Source organism: Podarcis filfolensis, assembly GCF_964270895.1.
Source record: "Podarcis filfolensis genome assembly, chromosome: 4".
Classification (NCBI taxonomy): Eukaryota; Metazoa; Chordata; class Lepidosauria; order Squamata; family Lacertidae; genus Podarcis; species Podarcis filfolensis.
Window position 1 is genome coordinate 59,792,206 of NC_139607.1, and position 24,571 is coordinate 59,816,776.

At 39.5% G+C, this 24,571-nt stretch overlaps 1 protein-coding gene and 1 long non-coding RNA gene across 5 annotated transcripts in view; one reads left to right on the forward strand and one right to left on the reverse strand.

Moving 5' to 3' along the window:
* Positions 1 to 2,109, forward strand: part of LOC310761651 — a 47,263-nt gene extending 45,154 nt beyond the window's left edge. Inside the window, exon 3 of the long non-coding RNA XR_014547632.1 lies at positions 2,030 to 2,109. This is a non-coding gene — a long non-coding RNA (uncharacterized lncRNA). The remainder of the gene's footprint in view (positions 1 to 2,029) is intronic.
* Positions 1 to 24,571, reverse strand: part of LOC310761615 (uncharacterized protein) — a 123,015-nt gene that overhangs the window by 74,252 nt on the left and 24,192 nt on the right. For 2 of the 4 annotated variants that reach the window (XR_014547572.1, XR_014547573.1), the window contains exons 2-3: positions 20,447 to 20,554; positions 18,893 to 20,345 (exon numbers count right to left, since the gene is read on the reverse strand). Coding sequence is in view for 1 of the 4 variants with exons in the window: in XM_083611793.1 (XP_083467919.1) it covers positions 20,476 to 20,554 (79 nt within the window). In the remaining 3 variants the exon portion in view is untranslated. Of the gene's footprint in view, positions 1 to 18,892; positions 20,346 to 20,446; positions 20,574 to 24,571 lie in introns of those variants that run through there. The other 2 variants (XR_014547574.1, XM_083611793.1) reach the window with 2 other exon arrangements.

Consider the following 24,571-nt stretch of genomic DNA (forward strand, 5'->3'; position numbering starts at 1 on the left):
GCAATACAACTTCCAGGTGCTTGGCAGACTGCTTTTCTTAAAGAGAAAGTGATAAAGAAATACAATGTCCCTTTATAGAAAAAGCAATTAATGGATTGTACATTTTTTTAAATTTTAATTTATTTATGGGAAGGGAAAGACAACATATTCTTCTAAAAAAAAAATGAAGAACGGTCAGCAATATATATATATTATAAAAACTACTTAAAATTGTAAAGAGAAATACCCTACAGCAAGGGTTACAGGAATTTCATTCATAAATTGCTTTATTTAAGGTATTTGCTTCTTCAACAAAAAATGAAATCAATGCAATGCAATCATATGCATTTTATTAATCAATGACTTCTAAATCATCTGCTTATGTTAAAATGCATGAGATAAAACCTCATTGTTCTTGTTCAAATATAAAACATGTTAGCAGTGTCTGATTGCAATCCACATACTGTTCTGCTAGTATAAACTCTTGTCAGTTCAGCAGGGTTTACTGAACTCCAGCAAAGATATCTGGAGATCAGACTATGCCTCTGAGGTGCTATTCTTTTAAAAGAGAGAGACAGAAAAAAAGAAAGTACCACAGGACAGAAACTAGAAGAGGAAACGTCCCTCTTCCAATTAAGGAATAACATTTTTCAGCAACCTCATCATATTTTAGTGAAAGATGTTGCAAAATGATGAAGCTCCCTTCACAAAAGAAAACTTCTCATGAATATTCATTTGCATTCTAGGAGAATTTGATTGTCTCATTCTCCATTCCATCTCTAAAACAGAATTAATGACCTTAAATAGTCTCCTCTGACATTCTCTTTGTCCTCAGCTAGGTAAGTAATTTAGCATACTGGTTCTCTGACCCCCAAAACCTTATCTTAGCACACATTGCAGCAATTCTGCTTATCTTAGCTTTTTTTTTTGCTTTTATGGTATAATTTTATGCAACTAAAGAAAAGAGAGAACACATTCAGTTCTCACTCTTTCTGAGAGCAGCTCCACACATTACAAAGATGCATCAAAAGAAGATAGTGAAAGAACAATACATCCTCTTGCTGCTTTCATTAGAACAGCCTTTCCCAAGCAGGTGTCCCCAAGAAGATGCTTGGACTACAACTCCCACCAGCCCCAGCCAGCATGGCCAGTGGTGAAGAAGGATGGGAGTTGTACTCTGACAACACCTGGAAGACACCAAGACTGCACTTGCAAATTGGATGTGGCCTTTATGGACCTTATGAGTTGTGATCCCCAAGGCCATTTCAGACTCATGGATCGTGCAACATGAAAAACAGGAAGTTTCAGCACTCATATTTCCTTTCTTGCTATTTTCATGGAACATGGAAGTGACTCAGATCACAGGACAGGCATTTTGTTTTTAAAATTATATGGGGATCTTTGGCACACCAGCAAGGATTATATGCATGTGCATTGTCTTGTTTGAAGCCAAGTGTAGAGAAGAATATCAGAATCAAATGAGAAAAATAATGAGCCAAACACTCCATGGAGGCAAGGTTGTGGCCATGTATCTTTTTCAGTACATAATCTGTTCCGAGTATTGTCATCTTTTTTTCTAGAGACCATTTTTTAAAAATTACAAATTTGGACTGGGGGAACTGCAGAAAGTTGTATTTTTTAAAGACATGATCTGACTTAACTTGATGATCAGTGGAGCTGGATGGTTAGCCAGGCAGGCTTCATGCATATTGTTTATTATATACACATAGAAGGAACCATGAATGACTGAACTATTGGCCTTATTCACTTGTTACATGCAGGGCATATTGATGTTAACATTTGGGACAGGGCTAAAACTACCACTGCACTCCAAAATAGAGATTTCTTCCTTCAACAGTTGCATGTTGCACATGCTTGTTTGTAAAGAAACGTGAAGTACTTCCTTACATACCGGGCCTCTGCATGGTCACACCACACTCACAAGCAAGGCTTCACTCCAGAGTAAACATGACTGCCCTACATGGAAGTAATACATAAATAGGGCTATTGTGGAGTTATATATCTGAAGCTATTCACATTTCTTATTCAGGTAGTGCTGGTGGTTGAAGCAAATCTGCAATTTACCAATCACTATACCACAGAAGAGTTACATTTTAGTCTGTTCAAGGTAAGCTTTACTTTGTATCCCTTGCTATTAGAGATTCATAAGAATTATGCAAAATGTTCCTAGGATAATTTGCACAATGGGGGTTCGGTATTTAATGAAAGTGCTTCTTATTTTTAATTACAGCATTTAAGTTCATCTTATTGTCAAGTGGAATGCAGTTTTGTTGATTTGAGATTTGGCTTCTGGGATTCCATTAAAAACAATCTATATACCTTATTTCTTTGTAAAATATATAACCATCTCACAAATTGCTTTTGAATGTCTCTTTAAAAAAAAAAAAGTTTAACATGTTGCATGGAGAACTACATAGGTGGTTCAGGGGGGAGAGCAGGTGAGGGGGAGTGAAGTGTCCTGACTGGACTAGTAGCCTGCCTCTGCTTCTATCCCCAGTTGCTAGATCCCTGGGGAAATCTGAAGTAAAGGTACTTTTCACATACAGATTACAAGAAAATAATAAACTGGATTAAAAAGAAATATGCTGTAATCATATACTTTTATACTTGGAAGTTAACTATCAGAATCAACATTTAAAATTATCCTAACAGGCTGGAACACTGAGCTATAACCAACAAGATTAAATTTAACAGAGAAAAATGTTAAGTCCTACATTTAGGTACAAAAATACAAGTACAGTATAGGTTGAGGAAACCTGACTTGATAGCAGTACATGTTAAAAAGATCTGTGTCCTGGTGGCTTACAAGCTGAACATGAGCCAGCAGTGTGATGTCCACATCACAAGTAGTAGTAATCTGAATCTATTCTGAGCTAGACAGACCACATCTGTCCAGATCAGGGCTCCACATTTTAAGAAAGAGATTGGCAAACTGCAATATGACTAGAGAGGACAATACGGTGAGAAATCAGGAAACGAAGTCCTATGAGGAGTGATTGAAAGAGTTGGCTATGTTTAGTCTGAAGAGGAGAGGAGAAATGATCTGAAGGACTGCCATGAAGAAGATGGAACACACCTGTGCTCTGTTGCTCTAGGTGTCAGGACTAGAGCTAATGGGTGGAAATTGCAGGAAGCAGATTCAAAACCCTTCACTGGGGGTACTTAAGCAGAGGTTGGATTACTATCTCTGTTGAGGATGCTGTAGTTGGATCTTGATTAAGGAGCCTGCGTTGAGCAGTGGCTTGGATTAGATGGCTTCTAAGGACCCTTCCAATTCTATGATTCTATAGGGATCACAGATAAAATATTGTAAATCTGAGTGGGGAGGTAAGGCAGATACAAAAGTTTAATGGGGTCAGAATGACTGCCCCAACTTCCTGAATGGTCAGTGGTGGATCTGTTAGCCACATCTTTGGCTAGAGAAATTGCAGGTACCAGTAAATGCCCAAGGAAGGAATAGTAGGAAACCCAACAGAGCAGCTGACATACCTTCCCACTTCCCAAGCAAAGACAGATGCACAGGAACAAATAAACTTCAAAAGGGAGGAACAAAGAGGCAAAGAGGACTGAGGAGATTATGGAACTCCACATGCCGACAGCACCTGGGGATGCAGGGGTGCCTCGCTCTGGAGATCAGAGGTGGGACTATCTTGGTTGGACTGTCCACCTGTGCTCAGTCTGTATATATGTAAAAATAAATTCAATTATTATAGAAATGCCTTAAATTTCCAATCATCTCTCCTTCCAAAGAGAACCAAACCTATATAAAATCTACTGTCCCTGGAACTTCACATTGCTTGGCAAAGGTATGCATGTGTAACAAAGGGCTGGATCCTGGTGCAGTCCTGCTTAGAGAAGACACATCGAAATCAATGGGATGGAAGTTGGACATGATATAAGTACACTGTTATTTCTCTTTCAGAAATCTAGTATGTGAACCAAATGGATTGTCCCTTCTATACCTGACCCCCAATATATTATTCTGGTCTACCACAGAAGAACAGCTGTTTAAGTAACACAAGCTTAAAGTGGGCACAAATAATCATGCTTGCATCTTGGATCTTAGTTCCTCTTTATTTATTTATTTATTTTGCTGGAAACTTCCTCAAAGTGCTTAAATTAACCAGAACATAATACCCTGTGCTGCATCTGATCAAACTGCAAGCCTAAAAACATGTAATCTGTTTTTCAGACATGTTTTGTTTTGCAATTAACATTTTTGTTGAGCTAAGGATTAGTTTTTAAACAACAACAACAGTTTTCATCTTGCAAGGCTGAATAATATAAAGAAATTGAAACCATAATTATAAAAAGCCCTGGCTTTATGTTTACTCATGGCCATGCTCTACACCTGAGCTATAACAAAAGGTAATTGCATCCAGACTGGTATATATTTCAAGACTGCAAAAAATGTCCTTTTCTGTGTCTAATGTGTGTCTTTTCTGTATATTTTAAGGATATTTGCAATTTTCAAAGCCATTTAGCTGATGGCATTATTATAAACCCATAAAGTGTATATTTTGAACAGATGGAGCTACAAACCATAACCATGTCCTCAAAGAGAGTGTATGGACACAGTATAAATATTTTGAGGAAAGGTGAATGCTTGCAGAGCCCATGGAAAACAGATAAGCATTCCAGCTGAGACGCCAGTTCCCCAGGATGACTGATATACATATCTCCCCCCACCCACCCACAGTATCAAATGTCATCTTTGCCACGCTCTATATAATAACACCCTTTGGATATTACACTAAGGATCTTAGCTGGTATCACTATGGTATCATTTTCTGAAGGCTTCATATTCCCTTTGGATAATCTGTTTCACCAGGATAGAGATAAACAATATGTAATACTATTTAGTGTCTTCGTGGTTGTTGTTTTTTTTTTTTTTTAACAGGGAATATTCCATTTTATAGAGCAATTCTTTATCTGTCTAAGCATACAATAAGGCTGCAATCCTATGCACACTTACCTGGGAGCAAGTCCTGGTGAACTCAATAAGCCTTTCCTTTGAGGAGTCATGTATATTGTACTGTAAGTCGTCTCACTTTTTTGCTATGAGATTATACTGGAAATGTGCACTCATTTAGAAACATTTGAGCTTCATTGTCTCAAAATTACATGCAATAGAAATCCCGATACACCAGCTCTGCTTATGCTACTAGATCTGATGCATTTTTGGTGGCTGAGTGAAAGTATTGTGATTCTTACAATGTATTGGCATTACTTGAAGGCAGAAAATTTACAAGAGTGGATTGTTAACTTGTCTTTATTTTGACTAGACACCAACAGCACAATGCCTTTGACGTTGGCTAAGAACCAGCTAAGTGCATGGGTGAAAGGATACTGCTGGCCAAAGAAAACAAAGAAATCCCTGTCTGAGTGTACTTTCCTGGCTTGCTTTTATTAGGCAAGCGAAGAAATAAAAACTTCAAAGAAACACAAATATACATTTAGTAGAATATTTAGCCAACATAAATACAGCGGTAGTTTTGCATTTTCTAATCTTAATGTGGAAACAATATCCTTGATAACTACAAACATGCTGCAATGTATTTTTATTCAGTTGTTATTTTGGCACTGGTCTCAAGAGCAGTTAAGAACTTTTAAATATTGTTCAATTTTGGTACAAATAGATTGCACTTACACAAATCTGTACAAGAGAGAGATGTAAGAGACAGGTCTTATCTCAAGTTACAATGACTTACTTTTTGATCCTCTCTTAGTGCAACTAATAATTCAAGTAGAGAACCACACAATATGTGGCATCTAAAATACAACTGACAGCCTAAAGAGCTCAACAAAGAAAAGGACAACCAAGGACAACATGCAAATGCTAGCAGTGACTAAAAAAAGAGAAAAGCTTAAAACTATATTGTACTTATATAAGAAAGGGAAGGAAGCCAATAAGGTCTATTGTACATGGTATTAAAAAAACAATTAAGGGTCCCCATAGGTTTTTAGAAGCATACTCTTCTTGGATCTTCCCATATATTTGCATCTTAGCCAGATGACTGATAAAAAATATTGTCATGTGGTAAAATGGAAGAAGCAAGGAAATCAGGGAAATTCTCAGAACGGGCACAAAAGCCAAAAATCACAGTAATTCTTATTTAATAACTTATACATTACACTCTACTCAGGTAAACTCAGAAGTCACTACCAATATGGTGGACAGATCTGTTGTTAATGGATGAGTGGCAACAGGACAGCTATATGGCATCCAATTATCCATGACCTCAGTTGATTCACACATTAAAATAATTAAAATATGAACATTAATAACATTAAAACCATAAATACAGATATATATTAGTCACAGATATTTCTAAGGGGAAGGCCATATCTAAATAGCAGAGCATCTCCAGGTAAGAGAGACCCCTTTGTGAAATTCTGGAGAGGTGCTGCAATCAGTGGCCAGGTCCACAATAACACTAAACAAAACCATGGCTTAGAGCAGAGCATTCCAAACTTTTCATGTTGGTGACACACTTTTGAGACATCCATCATTTTGCAACACAGCAATTTAGTTTTACTAGCAAACCAGAGGTTAAGCTAACCCCTTTCCAGCCCCATAAGGAGAGTGGGGAGCATTCATGCAACACTGCAGCCAACACACAGTCACGACACACAGTTTGGAAAGCTCTGGTTTAGAGCAAAAAAACAAATGTGTAGGTTACCAGCGCAAAGACTGACCACCTTCTCTGGTCCTGCTACACAACCCAGGGCTAAGAAATGGTTTGGCTTAGCATTACATGTGGACCAGATCAATGCAAAAAATGCTGAGCTAGACAGACCAGTGGTGTGACTCAGTATAATCAGCTTCCTACTGTATTTTCCCATGATGTCTTAGTCACAAAGGAGCAGGCCATAACTGATGGACAAAATAACTATAGTATCTGACTGGGCATATTTTACAAACTGGATTGATGAACATTCATGTGTCATGTTGTGAACAACTGTCATAACTTACTCCAGTGTTTTTTTCTAGACTCAGGGCCAAACTATATAATTGGTCATTTGTGTTTATGCCGCAACCCTAGTCGGTCACGACTAGACCTAATGGTCAGGGGTCCCTTTACCTTTACTTTATGTCAGACACTTTTATTTCAAAGGAAATGCAACTGAAAAGCTTTAGCAGGGTAGAAAACCCCATTAGAAACTATGTGGTGTATTTTGAAAAATCAGTCTGAAAAGGGAAGGATGCCTGAGCATCTATTTTGTTTTCCCCTGAAGAGTGAAAACCAAGGTACTGACTGTGACAGAATGAAACCACAGCAAAGACTGGTGTTCAAAATCTCAGGCTTACAGATTAAATCCTCAAAGAGCTTAAGCTTAAGATGCCAGTATTTCTGTTGAGATGCCAGCTGTCAGATCTATGTCAGGATATTGCGTGATAGAACCCCTAGAAAAATATAGCTTGGTCACAGAGAGGAAATTTTTATTTATATTATCCGGTGAAGTAATTCATTGCAACTGCAAGGATCTATAACACAGGAAGACAGTGGGTGTGAAATAATAAGCATATAAAAATCCAAATTTTAGTATTCAAATATTAAATATTTCTATCTCAAGCATCACACAATATGTTTTAGAAATATATATATAAAAAGACAGAGTTTTAAAAGAATGAAATCTGTGCTGCACAGGGGTTGGTGGGTGAACTATGGGTGGGATCCAGGTTTAGTAATGTTTGGAGAAAACCAATTAACTCCATGGAACATAATCACATGCTGCCAAAAAATGTATTAAAAGGCAGTAGTTTAAATGCATCAAGTCAAACACTGGTGTGCAGGATCGAGTTGAGCACTACCTTGCTTGCACCCTTCTTTAAATAGGCAAACAGGGCTGTGTTTGCTTTCAGCCAGTAAACCACCACTCCACCTGCCCCCAAGGTTCATTCTATTCATGGCATTGAAAAAAGAAGGGGGTGAGGTGATAGTTGTTCCAGAAGTTCCAATGGAGTATCTGTCTCCACTGAGGGCTTGGACTGAGATGCTTAGGTCTCAGAATCACTAGGGGGAAACTGATAATGAAAGTAAGTGGGAAAGTGATACCAAAATAAGGGCAGTGTTCTATTAACCTGTTCAGTCAGTTCAAGGATTACCCTTGGTATGATTCCTGGGGGTAAGCGAGGTCTACTGTATGTATTTTCAGGGCTTTGAACGAAAAGCAATCTCTCAGCTTATCTATGAAAGGTAACCAGCCAGCAAGTTTCAGCCTTTGATCATTCTTTATCGGTCACATGACATTCTGCTACTTTTTGCTGAATAAATGCTGAATATACAGGTTCGTATGGAGCATGGAGTACAAATAACAGCTATTTGTTTAGTCCTTAACCTGGGGCATCAAGAAAAATATTGATGACATCACACTATCTCCCTATGATACAATTCCCTTCCCTTACGATGCAACAGACTCTGATATTCTTATAGATTTGAACATGAGTGGAAATAGAGTAGTGATCCCTTCATTTCCAATATTTTTCTTTTCTTTTGGGGGAAGAGATATAAAACAGTTTGATCTTTTTTAACATGTACAAGCAAGCTGTGAAAATCTTAGCAGTAAACTCCTGTGGTTTGTGGAATATCTTTCTCCTTACAAGGAAGTAACTAACCATGTAAAACATCAAGGGCCCCCAAACTGGCCTTGATATAAAAGAGTGACATACTAAAATGCACAACTGATAGCTGGAATACAGATGGCCGAAGTGCAGAACGCCAGAAAACGAGGCAACAATATTTTAACTCTGTTTTACAGCTACCAATATTTTTACTCATAAGTTATTTTGAAAGAAAGCATTTCTTCTAGCTGTATGAAATCAGCTGAAATTTGCTCCACAGTATGCAGCACCTCCGTGAACTCATCCAAATTGGAAATGGTTTTCAACTCAAAAGCAGCATACTATACTAGTCTGCAGTATAAGCAGCACAGTAATCAGAAATGGTTCTGCTTACAGCCCACAGAGTTAAGTTACTGGAAACATTCAAGAATTCAACAGTCAAAACTTTATAGTGTTAAGCTCTGTCAAATTTTGTTTTCTAAAAAAATACTAACGTCTCTTGTTATTAGAAAAGTAGATCACCCACCACCACAACCATCAACATTTAGATTGATTAATGATACAGGATTACATTGTATAGTGGGGTGGGTGGGTGTGAAGCTGTGGCCTTCGAGATGTTGTAGGACTACAACTCCCAGCATCCTTCACCATGCTGGTTGGACAACACTGGAGTCCACCAGCTTCTGAATGGTCACAGGTTTCCCACTTCTGGTGTACAGTGTGTATGATTGTCCATATTTACCAAGGTGCAATAATATGAGTATGGCTTAGACTAATACTATAGCAGCATTCTATATAGACTGTAGAGCCAAGTTCATCTTGTACAAGAAGGGGTAGCCAGAGCTACTCAGCTGACCATCTTGGGGGCAGTTTTCCAAGTATGTGAGGAAAGCCAGAAGAACTCCTAATAAAATCCAAAATGCCCACTCTCTGACTCCACCAATTTTAGTCAAATTGTACTGTACAAAACACTCTAAAAACAGTAGCTAAGTGGGCAGTCATAAATGGGGGGGGGGCAGGAGTGAGAACCTCAGGCCCAGGAGCAAAATGCAGTGCCAGGCCTCTCTACCTGGCTCTCCCCAGGTCACACGGTTAACTGGCCCTGCTGCATGCTCTCCTCAAGTGCTTTGGCCTGGTTGAAATGTGCATACCCACTAACATCCTGAGTCCCAAAACCAGGATGCTCATCTTCTCGCCCGAGATCATGGAACCCCAAAGAAGCACTTTTGTGGGGGCGAGATCTTGGCGGGAAATTGCATGAGATCACAGCATCCCAAATGGCCACCGTGGTCGTGAGAAAAGAGGATGTTTCATTTTTTCCAGGATGCGTGGTGTATGCATGTGTCTTTAAACTGTGATAATGCCTCAGGCTTACCTAGATGAAGAGGTACATCTGTGTAGAAACCTCTGGCTTTTGTGTGGGTGTAATGTAGGTAAAAGTCATATCAGTTGCTTCACTCATTTTTTAACTATAGTCCTTCCCTCTTACTGGCATGCAATTCCCCTGCCCAGAAGATTACCCACAAGGGAATGCAGCCCTCAGGATGAAAAGAATTCCCCACCCATGCAGATCACATTGTGCAATACACTACAAATTGCCTCCCTTAAAATTATAATTAACCAACAGTAGATTAGCCCAGTTGTATCCTCTAACAGAAAACATATTACAGTTGTGACCTTTCATATAAACTGTTTTGGCTTTTGGTGGCTTTTAAATTGAAATTGCCACTTACAAAGGTGATCCCTAGCAGTGGCGGAGGAACCCTCTCTGGCACCCGGGGCGGCACGCCAAGGGGCAGGGCAAACCGCCCAGTGGCGCACGCGCAATGTCCATACGGACTGCGTACACACAGCAGCCCGTATGGACTGTGCACAAGCGGCAGCCTGTACGGTCGCCGTGCGAGAGGCAGCCCATACGGACGCCTGTATGGACGGCACGCACGAGCGGCAGCCCGTACAGACGCCACACAAGCGGAGCACATATGGACTGCGCGTGTGCCCTGGGGGGAGGCAGTGGGCCATATTGTCACCCCCCCCAGTGGTACCCGGGGCGCACCACCCCCTCTGCCCCCCCTTTGTATGCCCCTGATCCCTAGCAGATTTTGCATCCCTCCCCCTATTTGTAAAAGTGGTTTGGAAAGAGAAGTGGAGGCATGCAGTGGATCAGACTGCAAATTGCCTCTCTTAAAATGGCTATTATCCTCAGCATTATCTGAGGTTTGATGCTGTCTGCATAACCACTTGCACTGTGTTTCTCTCTAATATGAAAAGAACAAGATAATTTGAAATAAACATGCAATTATGGTTTCTTTTTGCCTTTCTACCCAGATATTTTTCTGGAAAAGAAAAAAATAAGGATGAGAGGAGGGAAGAGGTAAATTCCATACCCACACCATGCCCAGCAAATCCTGAGAATTGTGTTTTACCCTTCACAGACCTATAATTCCCAGCATCCTGAAAAACTACAGTTCACAGGATTATTTGATGGAAGTGATGTGCTCTAAATGTGCTTGAGTGTATGGTATGGATACGACTTAGGTTTTATAGACCACTGCAAATGCCATCACAAAGCAATATATGAGTTGTACTGGAAAGCTCAAGCAGACACATATATCACACACACATACAAATGATATAATAAGTATTTATCAAAATATTCCAATCCAGATTTTTGCAAATTCTCAAACATATTTCCATGCCAAGAAGAGGAATTCTTTAGAAGTTACGGTAAATTCCATTTAAGCATAACAGAGGGGGAAGCCCTTTGCAAATCAGTGGAGAGGCAAATTCTTTCCCGAAAAGTTCATAAAACAAAACATGAACCATATATTTAAGTTCTGTTTCCCACTGAGCCCACAGGCAGAGATGGATATTATTGAAATGATTAAGTTCATTTAACTGTCAAGCACGTTTGAAAACAATTTGTTAAATGTAGGGGGAGCATGTCATTGAACTCTGGAGCTCAGACTCTCTAATCCAGTGCTAGAGGCACATGGAAATACATCCAGATATTAATGTTTGTAGTTTTATAATAGGCATTTAAAGTCAAAGAGGGCAGTTTCATAGTAATGTGATATACCAGCTTAAATGGCGTCATTAAAACAACTTTGCCTCTGGTTTCTAGCCTTTTTTGTTGAACTGTCATAAATACAGAGATCACCTTAAATCCCCACATTTTCACTCAAACACCTGCACTGGCATGTATTCATAAAACTCTCATATCACATTGTGCTCGCTTTTATTAAAGGTCTTCTGGAAGATTTTCTTCAGAGAGCCACTGTCTCACATGCCCCCAAGTTAATTAAAATGCTTTACTGAGATGCACAACATGGACTCACTAAACAGTGTCAGGCACTGTGTGACCTGGTGCCTCTGTGTTTGGGGTATCTGGTTATTGCTAAACTATTCCTTTCACAACCTCCCTCGTTCCTACATTGTGATTCAGCAGAACTGCTGGGCCATTAATTAGTGCTTGGTTTTTCGAGAGCTTTTCTAATTCATGTTTTTAAATGCCAGGCCCAACCACAAAGCTCTTTAGACCCATAATCTACAAAATAAAATTTGTGGCTCAATTTCCATTTGCCTAAACTTCATCTGTAATGAGAACGTGTCTGCTGAAGACATCTGTTTCAGCATGGCATCCTTTCATTTTAATGGCAAATAATAGAGTTCAGCTCCCCAAGATTAGAGGTTATAGGGTAGGCCTTTGAGCTGGCTTGGCTTCCTTGCTGAAATGTAGTGCCAGCCAATTTAATATATGCAATAGAGGCCCAGCAACTAGCTGTTTTGTTCCCCCTTTGCATAACACCTCCCTCATTCCCCTCCTTGCAAAATAGCATGATCCTGTCTAAACACTTTGCTCCATAGCATTGTTGAGCAGGGTGTCAGTATCTGCTTTTATGGAGTTGACAATAATATTATTTCGTTTCAATGAAACACAGGGTAAATGAGGAGGAATCACAGCTAATTATACAGTTGAAAATATATACTCATACTGAAAGGGAATGTGGCTGCAGAAATCTGTCTGTCGTCTAACCCCATGTCTTTGGCTTTGTTGAAACCAGGGTTGTTTCACGTGTACTGTAATAACTCTTTGTCTTGTCCTCAAATGTAAAGAGGCCATCAAATAAAGAGCTGCCAGTTTAATCTTCCTTTCAAATTCCAAATCTGTTGTCCCATATACATATTCACTGGCTTTTCAAGATACATCTATACTCATGTATACTTCCAGGCTTTAAGGGTTTGCGGATGGAAACATGAGTGTAGCATTAGTGCTTCTGGCAGCAGTTTTAATGTATGGAACTCCCCCCAGAAATAAACCACACAGTGTGGTTCTATGCGTCTTTATTCAAAAGCAGGGGAGGGTAATTTAATAGTGCAATGCTATACACATCTACCCAGAATCAAGTCTCATTGAGTTTAATGGGGCTTATTCCTGGGCAAGAATGTATATAATTGCAGCCTTTGTCTTTTTTACTTACAGGGTTGGGTAGATAAGGCTGCTATTAAAATCAGGGGGGCCCTACCATTAGGCAGAGTGAGGCATTTGCCTCTGGCAGTGGCTGCTAGGGATACATGGAGGTGATTTTCCTTCTCTTCCCTTCCTGACTGATTTTATAGGATATGTATGAGATGTAGCCACACTTGCTAAGCTTACTGCATAGATAGTTGCGTGAACCTTTTATGTGAATGTCAATGTTATAAAACTGATAAATTCTCATAGCCTTTTGGAATGCCAAATTTAATTATGACTATACAGTGGTACCTCGGGTTACAGACATTTCAGGTTACAGACGCTTCAGGTCACAGACTCCGCTAATCCAGAAATAGTACCTCAGGTTAAAAACTTTGCTTCAGGATGAGAACAGAAATCGTGCGGCGGCGGCATGGTGGTAGCGGGAGGCCCCATTAGCTAAAGAGGTACCTCAGGTTAAGAACGGTTTCGGGTTAAGAACAGACCTCCGGAACGAATTAAGTTCTTAACCCAAGGTACCACTGTACAGCCTTATGCATTGTTATGAAAATATCTATTTATAAATATTGGATATTTTATTTTTGTCTGTTACCTTTTAATTGATGTATTAGCCACTTTACTTATGCTTTTGTCTGGCGGCTTTATATGGTAATTTTCTTCAATAAATATATTCTATTTGTTATTCTCATATTTTTCTATATATTGTATTAGTAGTAATAAAAAAGTGCACCTACTGTATACACCATTAAGTGTTTGTAGATGGGAACTTTGGTATTTGTACTGGTCTTCCTTCAGCAGCCTTAATACGTAGAGCAGCCCCTTGTGTTGTGTAATTCCACAAAGGTCTACTGAGACGGTCCATTGTGTTCAATAGTAAAACAATGTAAGCTGCGTTGCATTGCTGCTTTAGATTAACTGATAATTATGTTGGATTTGCCTGACATGAGGGTGCCAATATAGAGGGACTTTCTTGAGAAAGTAAAACAGGATCAGACATCTCGGGTTTTCTCGTTTCCTTTTCATGCACTAAATCCACAAGTACACTAACTCCACAGAAATAGTATTTATTCTGATTTTGGGATAAAGATTTTAGTTAAATACTGTGATTTTTTTTTTTATTTTGTTATAGTTAGGTGTTTATTATATACAGTGGACTATTTACAGGAACAGAACACGGATCTTTAGCTAGCTCTCTCATACACGACTCACAACTCCTACACTGACTGACACACTGAACTACTGAACTCCAAAACTCTCAACTACCAGTTAGTAGGCCATTAATTATCACTCCCTTGAGAGAGCTTGACCAATCAGGGAGCGGTCTCAATGCCTCTGTTATCTCCAGGCAGACTTACTCCTTCAGATTGCCTTCTGGCTGGCTGCCAAACCTTAATTGACTCTATGTGAGTAGCTGCACGTACACAGTTTCCCAACATAGGGAACTTCCAGATCAGGGGTGGACAACCTGAGACCCTCCAGATGCTGGACTACACCTCTCGTCATCCCTGATCACTGGCTACGCTGGCTGGGGCTGATGGGAGTTGTAGTCCAGAAACATCCGGAATACCACAGGTTGTGCACCCCTGATCCAGATGAGTAACTGTTGAAATAAAAACATCTGGCTTCTAGCAAGAAGGCAACTCAATGTCCTATGAACAGGAAAGGACACTAAGTTGCCTTCTTGCTAGAAGTACCCAACGTGGTGCCCTCCAGGTGCCGCCGGACTACAAGTCCCATCATCCCTGATTAATGGTAATACTTGGTAGGACTGATGGGAATTGGAGTCCAACAACCCCTGAAGGGCACCACGCCGGCTACCCCAATTGGCTTTGCGGTTTTTTTACAATTAAGCGGTATATACAGTGTTTAAAAATAAATTACAGGCAGCAACCATTTCAGGCATGCCCAATTGATGCACACTGTGCACGCAAGCATCATGCTGGCTTACACTTGCTCTGCCAATGCCTGTGGGGGTCAGGAAAGGAACCCCCGTGCAAAATGGTGGTTGCCTGTAAGCAATTGGAAAGTGTGTTTGAAGTTGCCTTTTGGCTTTCAGGCCTCCACCAGAGAAGGGATGTCAGGCAGGAACAAAGACTTGCCTGGCTTTTTTTATGTTTGTCTGGCACATAATTTTTTTGAACTGCTGAAGCAGTTTTTTTTTTAAAGAACAGTGAGAGTCCTGAACACAAAAAGGGGGGGGGGGAGATCGTTGTCATTTCATTTGGCTTCTCTCAAAAGGCAATCCATCCAATAAGCCACTAAATACAACTACAAATGTACTAGGACACATACAAATGAAGCTGTATAAAACCATTCACTAGAGATTCAAATGCTATTGAATAAGCCTATATAAATCGGGTCTATAACATCTGAGCAGATAGCTCTGTCAAAATCAATCTGTCCTGTTTCTTTAGCTGACTAAGCGGCAAACTTCTTAATGCAGAAAGAAAACTGACTAGGTCCTGCACCGTCTTTCTTTTTGTTTCAGTGTTTTATGTGGAACTCATTGGGATTGTGAGCTTTTGAATGAGAAGCAATATGGGGCTCCAAAAAACATGATCTGTTACTCCTTCTGTTAGAATTCAGGATATTTATATAAGAACAATTATTTTGATGTAAAACATATGACAAAGGAGAAGCGAGTGAGTTACAAGGCTGGGGTGGGCAATAGCCAACATGGTGCTTTCAAAGTGTTGTTAGGCTCTAACTTCCATCAGGCCCAGCAAGCATAGACAGGGATAATGGGAGTGGTCCTTTCCCTTGGGTAAGATCTGACCCTAAATTGGGGCTGGAGTGTGTGATGCAATCCTTCAAACTGAGTTGTAAAACATGTTGTTTTAATGACTTGGAGCTCCTATCTACAACTTACGTTACTGCTACACACAAAAGGAAGTTCAGATGAACCCCCTCAAGCACTAAATGCTCCTTTCTTTGGCTTAGGCTTCTATGCAATTCCACATTGCCCTGCCTACTAGGGCAAAGGTGACAGCATTTGTGTTGTTCTGGCTGAACGACAGAGTGGCACAAATCCAGAAGACACAAATCATTCGGACCTGTTGGTGCTGCTAAGTTCTCCTCCCCATCTGAGGAAACATCTAAGAGTTAAGGGTGTATTTTAAGCTGAACCCATATAGCTGAGAATTCACAGGTCTCTGTGAACATTCCACAACTGAGAAAGGACTTTCCTGCAAAGTAGAGCCACTCAATGTATGCTATTTCAGACTGTCCCTTTCTTATAAGAAGATTAAACAAATTCATATGGGATGGGTCTACCAATGGCTGTTGTGATGACACCTAAACATTCATAGGCCACCAAATACCAGGTACTTGAATGTAGGGTGAAAAAGAGATGTTGCCTTCATGCTACTAAGCGTTCTTGACCACTGTGGGAAACTGGATGCTGAACTAGAGAGACTTTTGATGCATATTTGGTGGGAACATGAGAGAAAGTCTTCTTGGAGGTTGCTTCCAACCTTGGAACTCCCCAAGTCACTTATATGATGAGCTCCTACTGGCAGGCAAATACTGTTTTATTCAGACAGGTTGTGGGCCCCATATGCTGCATATATGATGGAATTTGCTCAACTGGATGTTTTTATCAGTTTTGATGATGTGCTTTTTAATTTGTGGCTCTATTAAGCACCATTTGGTGGAAAGATGGGTTACAGGTTAGCAAACAAATAAAAAAGACATATTAGTCTGTTCCAGCAACTTTAATCTTCTCATTGCAATGCGGTAAAAATAAAATTATAAAGCATCCATCATTGCCCAAGTTTCAGAATCATTACGTCTCTGAAACACCATGGTAATTTGAAGCAAATTAGCTAATTTGAGCTCTGTTCCATTAGGCAAAATCATAGTCTCAACTGAGATTTTACACTCTGTTTCAAAAGATCCCCTTTGAACCAAAATTTCACTGTTTAGTCACATCCCTCCATTTAAAATGTTTCACCCCTCCAAATCCAATATGACTTTAAATTCTTCTTTGGTGTCCCCTGTACTCTATTTTATTGAATCTTGGATCTATTTCCTATGAACAAGACTATAATTTTAATGTTTTAAAATCTGTCTTGCTTTTCTTAACTCTTATACTAATATTAGCTTTAGTTAAATTTTAATGAATCCACTTTTATAGAAACCAGCTGCAGAAAATGGCTATAGTACTGTAGAAAACACAATTTGCCACCAAGTAAGTCAATTTTAGTAGATCCCTGTTGTGTCTTATACTAACTGAGTTATGATCCCTATCTGAGCCTAGCAATATTCTTTCAAGTAATAACGGTAGTATTTTAACTTCCTTTTTGTGAACATTTTATTAATTTCTTTGCAGAATTTTTATTGTATTGTTATCACTGTTCTACTTCAGCTAGCCCTTGAAACACAGAGGCTACACATTATTTTCTCACTGTCTTTCAGATTCCTAGTCTTCTATAGCATAAGCTCAAAAATATATCTTTTAAGCATTTGTTGGGAGAGTATCCCTATTATCACGGTGCTCAACAAGCAAAGAATGGGAAACAGTTTTGAACATTACTGAAGGTTGATGCATATGCTACCAGAAAAGCCATGAATGGTAACTTAGTAATGCCAGTGACACTCCTGGCAGCATTAGAAGGAAACTAATGATGTGGGTGGGTCTGGTATCGTGGGCAGAGCAGAGCAATATTGGCATCGGAAATAACTACATTGCCAGATAACAGGCTCTCTTGAAGCACTGCTCAGAGCAATGTATAAACAGACAAGTCATAGCAGTTCTTACAACCCCTGCTACTGACATATGAACCAGTTCTGAATATGATCTGAAGGGACACAGGAAGTATAAATTACTTTGTGCTTCCTGTTTTCCACACTTATTTATAATGTGCTGTCTGTTACTCATGACATTTCTAGTCACATATAAAAGGACGCACGTGGTGCTGTGGTCTAAACCACTGGACCTCTTAGGCTTGCTGATCAGAAGGTTGACAGTTTGAATCCACGTGAGCTCTGTCCCAGCTCCTGCCATCCTAGCAGTTCAAAAGCACACCAGTGCAAGTAAGTAAATAGGTGCCGCTACAGTGGGAAAGTAAACAGCATTTATGTGCGCTTTGGCACTCATCATGGCCCTCCTTGTGCCAGTAGCAGTTTAGTCATGCTGGCCACATGACCCGGAAAGCTGTCTGCGAACAAACACCAGCTCCCTCAGCCTGAAAAGCAAGATAAACACTGCACCCCATAGTCACCTTTGACTGGACTTAACCGTCTGGGGTCCTTTACCTTTAGTCACGTATAAAGGAATGAATTTGGCATAACTAGACCCCAATATGGAAAGAAATCAAGCTAGAAACATTTTACAATGGAGGTATTACATTCCTAAGTAAGGTAGATAGCAAGCAAGATCAAGGCAATGTCAATAGTAGGTGAATTTCAATCTTCAACCAACGTTCTTCAGGAACATGGTCCATTCTCAAGAGTTCTATATTTTAAACCCTGAGTTAAGTATTTCCTTGGCATGTGTAGTTTGAAACTGAGTACAGAATGTATAATCCGATTCCTACTGAAATTTTAACATGGGTTGCGTTGATTGTAATAGGTATTATATGACCGATTGCTGTTTTACTTGGAATTTTGTTACAGCACAATGTCATTCACATTTACTCAGAACTAAACATCATTGAGTTAATGGGATTTACTCCAAGGTAAGGCTGTACATTATTTTGGAAATGTCAAGCAGCATTGACAATATGCTTACATCGCATTGTTAGGCTCATAGTTTACAGGAGACTATGATCCTAAAAGACACCATCCATCTATGATTTATTTCCTTTTCAATTAGTTTGTCAGTTTAAAGAAAAATATTTTCTTTTCCTTTGTACTGCACATTTTAAAAACTGCATTAAACTGTTTAAAAAGACATGATAGCCTGCTTTAGTTTCAGTTACTGGTGGCACTGCCACTACTGGGTTTTTATTATGTAAATTGCTGCAATCTGGTTAGTTCCTTCCTCTTTTTTCTGTTACAAAAGGGGGCTGCAAGTGCTAATCAAAGTGTTGCAATTTCCATATTAATGATGTTTTCATAATGACACTTACTTGATATGCAATGTGAATGGAGTGGTGACTTTTTATTCTTCTTCAAAGAGACAGTAATAAAATGTTAATTTTTATGAAATAAAGTATGTTTGTTTTGAAACTAGTAGCAATTGTCCAGTACTATTGTTCCCCTACCAGTAATGTGTAATAAAGCATTTCTAATTTAAACACAGCAACAAGCTATAGAGTGCTGTTGTTAACACACACTATGACCCAGTCTGTACTATTCTAAAACCATGGCTTATTGAACAAACTAACCAAATCACCCTGCTGAGATCCTGAGGGCCCTGCTGCTGCCTCTCTCCACCTGGCCCAGGGTGGGCTGCTTCATAAGAACTTCTTCTGCTGCCCAGCAGAGAGGGCCTCTTCTCCTAAATTGTTTTTTCTATCCTTTTATTTATTTTTTAGTGTATTAGTTGTTTTTAATTGAGTTGTAAAGGCATTTGTGGGATATGGCTGGGAGGAGAGGAGCTGGGGAGAGCAGGGAGAGGCCCAGTTACGGTGGTTCTGGGTAGGGGGAGGTATGGCGTGGGAGGTGGGGCAGGCCAGGTAAGGGGCACATGGCACGGGCAGTTAGTGGCTGTGCCGTGGGCCAACCCCTCTTCCAACCTGGGGAATTGTGGTTGTCATATCAGCCAGCCCTCGGGTCTGTGACTGCTGCTGTTCAATGACAGGATCTTCCGCCTGATACCAGCTACTGGCCAAGGGAACTGCTGCTGTTGGGAACACTGCTTATCTCCTCTTTTATACATGGAAGTTTGCTGCAACTACCTGTTGCTTTCAGTCTACAAACTCAGAGCAAAGTATCACAGTTTTTGGCCAGAGGAAGGGGCTGCTGTTAGGCTTTTAATTTATACACAATTTCAATATCACTAGCACTTTAAAATACTAATATTCACTATTTCAGCTTTTCCAAACACCTCCAGAATTTAATGAAAGAGTTTATACTGGATAGCCTTTCCATAAGATGACAATCATCTCCCTGCAAAAAGAGCTGGCAAGCATAGTTTGAGTTCCAGCTTGTGCATATGTTAAAGCATTTAATCTTATATCTACTGTGAGCAAAAGTTGCATTGTGGTTTAGCCTGGTCATGTGAATCCACATCCATACTTTGTACAACATGCTTTTGGAAAATTCAGCCATAATATCCTTCATTGTGGTAGGCAGTTTCTCCAGGTCATCAGTTCAGTATATCAAGGATCATGGAATGTTTGTCTGCAGCGCTGCCTTTACCTAACATTTCAAATAAAAGACTGCAGTCAGCCGTTTCTAAGGAAAACAAATTCATTGAATCACACTATTTGTTACTTATTATTGAGCATCGAATAGCTCACCAAAGTTCTTTGTCGAAATACCTGAAAACAGGCCATCAGAGTCAAAATGATATAGAGTCCTGCAATGCTGTGTTACAGTTTTTCTATTTTCATGAAGCAATTGTGGCTCTGAAAGAAAAGAATAAAACTACAGCCAGGTTATTTGTACCTGGTGGATTCGTTCAGCTTTCAACAAAATCAGCAAAAGAACTGGAGGAAAAACAGAAGGTTACAAAGCATCCCAGGAATTTATGAAGTGAAAAGGGAAATAATGGCTTTCTAGCAAATAATGCCATGTATTCTTTTATCATTTCCACTGCTTGGGTTACAGTAACAAGAAGGGGGTCAGCTTTTTGTGATAGCCACCTTACCTACTGTTCTTTGAAAACTCAAAGTGATGTAATTTGACTAAATTTGGGAGAGTCAGGGATTAAGATTGCCCTACCTTTTCCTTCATAATTCAAATTCAGACAATTTCCACAAATTGACTACAATCCCCCCCCCAAAAAAATTCTATGGGGGGGACTTATCTAGAGTGAAGAGATTGAATGCTGAAATCCAAAGAATCTCAAATTAACACCCCAAAACCCAACACGGTCCAATTCAGTCCAAACCAGTGCCAAAGTTTGACCTGAAGTTTAGTGGGAACCTCCTTTCCTCTAACTTGAAGCTATCAGTTCATGTCCTAGCCCCCAATGTAGGCCAAAACAAGCTTGCTCATCTTTCATGTGACAGCACTTTTCCAAATCCCTCAAATGTTCCTCATAAAGCTTGGTCACCCTCCTCTGCACACGTTCTTCTAAAATTGTGGTGCCCAGAACTGGACACAGTACTCCAGGTGGGATCTGAACAAGGCAGAATAAATTAGTAATATTACTTCCCTTGATCAGGACACTATACTTCTGTTGATGCAGCCTAAAATAGCATTAACTTTTTTTTTATTGATGCATCACGCTGTTGACTCACATAAAGTTTGGGATCTAAGTCCCCTACATCCATTTTGCATGTACTACTGGCAAGTCAGGTCCCCCCATCTCATAACTGTGCAGCTAGTTCTACCTGCCTAGGGATTTGAGAGCAGGCTTCCCTGGTCATATTCCTACATTCCAACCACTGCGCCAAACTGGCTTTCTGTAAAATTAAGCAATAGCTTTGTTATGTGCTAACGAGAGCTCACAAATTACACAGATCACTTGGTAATAACTTGGAAATAATACTCCTGAAAAGAAGACATTTCACACATTCATTGAGTGAACAAGAAGATCATGATAGGTCAAGTGAAGCACATGTATGTATGAGCTGGTTCCAATTCTAAGGATAAAATGATGGATGATGGCCTGAACATATTTGGAAAAAATATTCAGTAGAGTGCAGGTGTAACAGTGAAAGATACTGGATCATTTGCAGACATTGTAATAAATCTTCATTTCAATCCAGTCTTGCTGAAGATTTGTTCAAAGGATCGATCAATAGACCATATCGTTTTAATTAATGAATCCTGAAGACTGAATAGGATGAACTGACCACTCTTGCAGACTAATGTGGGCACTGAAATTAATATTGGTATCCAATTCCAGCCCTGGTCCATCAGCAATTCAATGAAAAAAAGCATATCTTGTTCATCCAAAGGTTTAAAATGCTGCTGCTGGTGGTCCTTTGTGCTGCATTCTATGGCTTGTTTATTAATAGAACAGAAAGTGTTCTATTAAATTAAGAAAACATGGTTCAGCATGTTGTGTTATGGAGTTTTCCATGTTCACTCAAGTTCCAGAATGCTGGGAAATTGCAGGTGTTAATGACAGCAATATGAATGTGGTATGGAATCTTGTGTTCAAGCCTAACCTCTACCTTGGCAGAATGGTGGACCCAACTCTCAGATTTGTATGTTTACAGTGGTACCTCGGGTTACATATGCTTCAGGTTACATACGCTTCAGGTTACAGACTCTGCTTACCCAGAAATAGTACCTTGGGTTAAGAACTTTGCTTCAGGATAAGAACAGAAATTGTGCAGCGGTGGCGTGGCAGCAGCAGCAGGAGGCGGAGGCGGCCCCATTAGCTAAAGTGATGCTTTAGGTTAAGAACAGTTTCAGGTTAAGAACGGACCTCCGGAACGAATTAAGTACGTAACCAGAGGTACCACTGTACTGGAAGAGATTTGGAAAGGATTTGTCTTTTCACTGGAATAGGCACATGGAGTCCATGCAACTGAAGCTAATATCTTATACCTATTAAGTGGTTCATTTATTAAGTGAAAAATAATTCTCAAAACTCTTATGAGAATATCAAAGGGAATTTTATCTGAAAATGTCAATGTGTCTTCTGCTGTTTTGGAATTCTCCCTCATCTCACAGAAAGCATAATTTAGTTTGAGAGGTGTGGAATGGGGAAAATATAAAGTATTCTACTGGTGCGTCCCCCCCCCCAATACTAAGTACATAGTTAAGAATTTCTGCCTGATGCATGCATAAAATGCACTGTATTCACCAATAAGTTCTCTGTGATGCATCCTTAAAACACAAAGTGCTCCCTCACCACTAAAATGTGTAATAAATGTCCAGGCAGAAATTATACATTCACATCTTCCCAAATGCTTGCTACAAACACATACAATTAATTTCTTGCTTTTAAAGCACATCAGTTAACACAGCCTAATCAACTGTTTGCTCTGAAGAGGATAACATGTATTAATTGGTTTGATCTGCCTAACCATTTAAGGGTTAAATACAAGCTTATGGGATCATCAGCCTCAGGATTGTTTGTTCTTACAATTTTCAAAATAAACAGAACTTCACTTCCTTTTTCTTTGTATATGTTTTCATATCAGTTGGGCTATCTCCACATTTAACATTAAATCTATGCATTGTTCCCCTTGCAATATTCAAATTCACATGCATGAAATACAAGCAAAATGCTTTTTTCACTAGTTTCTTTGCTATTTTTTTCTTTCTTTCATTTATTGAGAAAAGAGAAAATATTGTTAACAACTTAGAATTCTTTCTTTTAAATAAATCAAGTTGTTTTTCTTCATAATAGTACGATACTGAAAATACAGAAATATCTTAAACTTTCAAATGATGTGGAAAACAAAATGTGATAAAATTAGTCACAAGTTTCATATGTGGAAGGAAGAGAAAAAAGACCCACATGAGGGGGGGAAAGTGAGCTGACAGCCTTAAAAATTGCCCTAATTGAGAATGGGAATATGAGACACATCTAGCCACTTCCAGGGCCTTGAAAGGATTGGCATTCCATCTTCTGGTTCTGTATTATGAACAAACCTGGATTCTTTTTGACCTTGTGAATTCAGCTTGAGCCAAGCTGAGTTGAAAACCTTAAATCAAGATCCTGTCAGAATGTGATGATTCTTGAAAGAATGATAACCTGCAGATAAGGCAAAATGAAATTTAGTTGGCTCTTGTAATGGCTTGGACCTACTCTAGGAATGGAAATGTCAATCATGTGGCCTCCTTCCAAGGTTAAATGGGAAGTTGTGCTTGACTTCATAGATGGAGTCCTTTGGCTATTGCTTCCTTCACATTTGGCACAAAAGAGAACAGAAGAAAGGTATGTTAAAAGGAAAGGATAAATGACCAGGTAACATGAAATACGGGGTTTTTTTGGGGGGGGTCTTGAATGGACCATATGTGGCCAAAACTGATAGGAGGAAGAACAGTTTGCAAACCAAGACATTTGCTAATATCTCAAAAACCTGCTCTTTTTATATACAGACTGGGGCTAAAGGGACATTACTTTCACACTGAAATACGCTTTTAGCAATTCTAGCAATGCAGGATATATTTTTTTAATGCCGTCCTGCTTGAATATTTTCATGTTTTGAATAATGCTGTTTCAAGAATCAATCATATTATTCCCTAGAAGGTTTGTAGGATGGTCACTGTCATTTTGAATTAAACAGGTAATTCAGAAATTACCAGAAATTCAAAAACTTGGACAGAGTGTATTTGAGGGAGCAACATAAATGCTTCCTTGGGTGTCCTAATGCTCTGTGGGGTGCTGCTGTTACTGTGGACAATACACCACCACTAATGCAAGCAGAGGTTTTGGTAGTAAAAGTCTTCTCATATCCAATTGTAGAAATTTGGATGACTATTTACATTGCTCATGAGAAGGTGCTCAGGCAGGT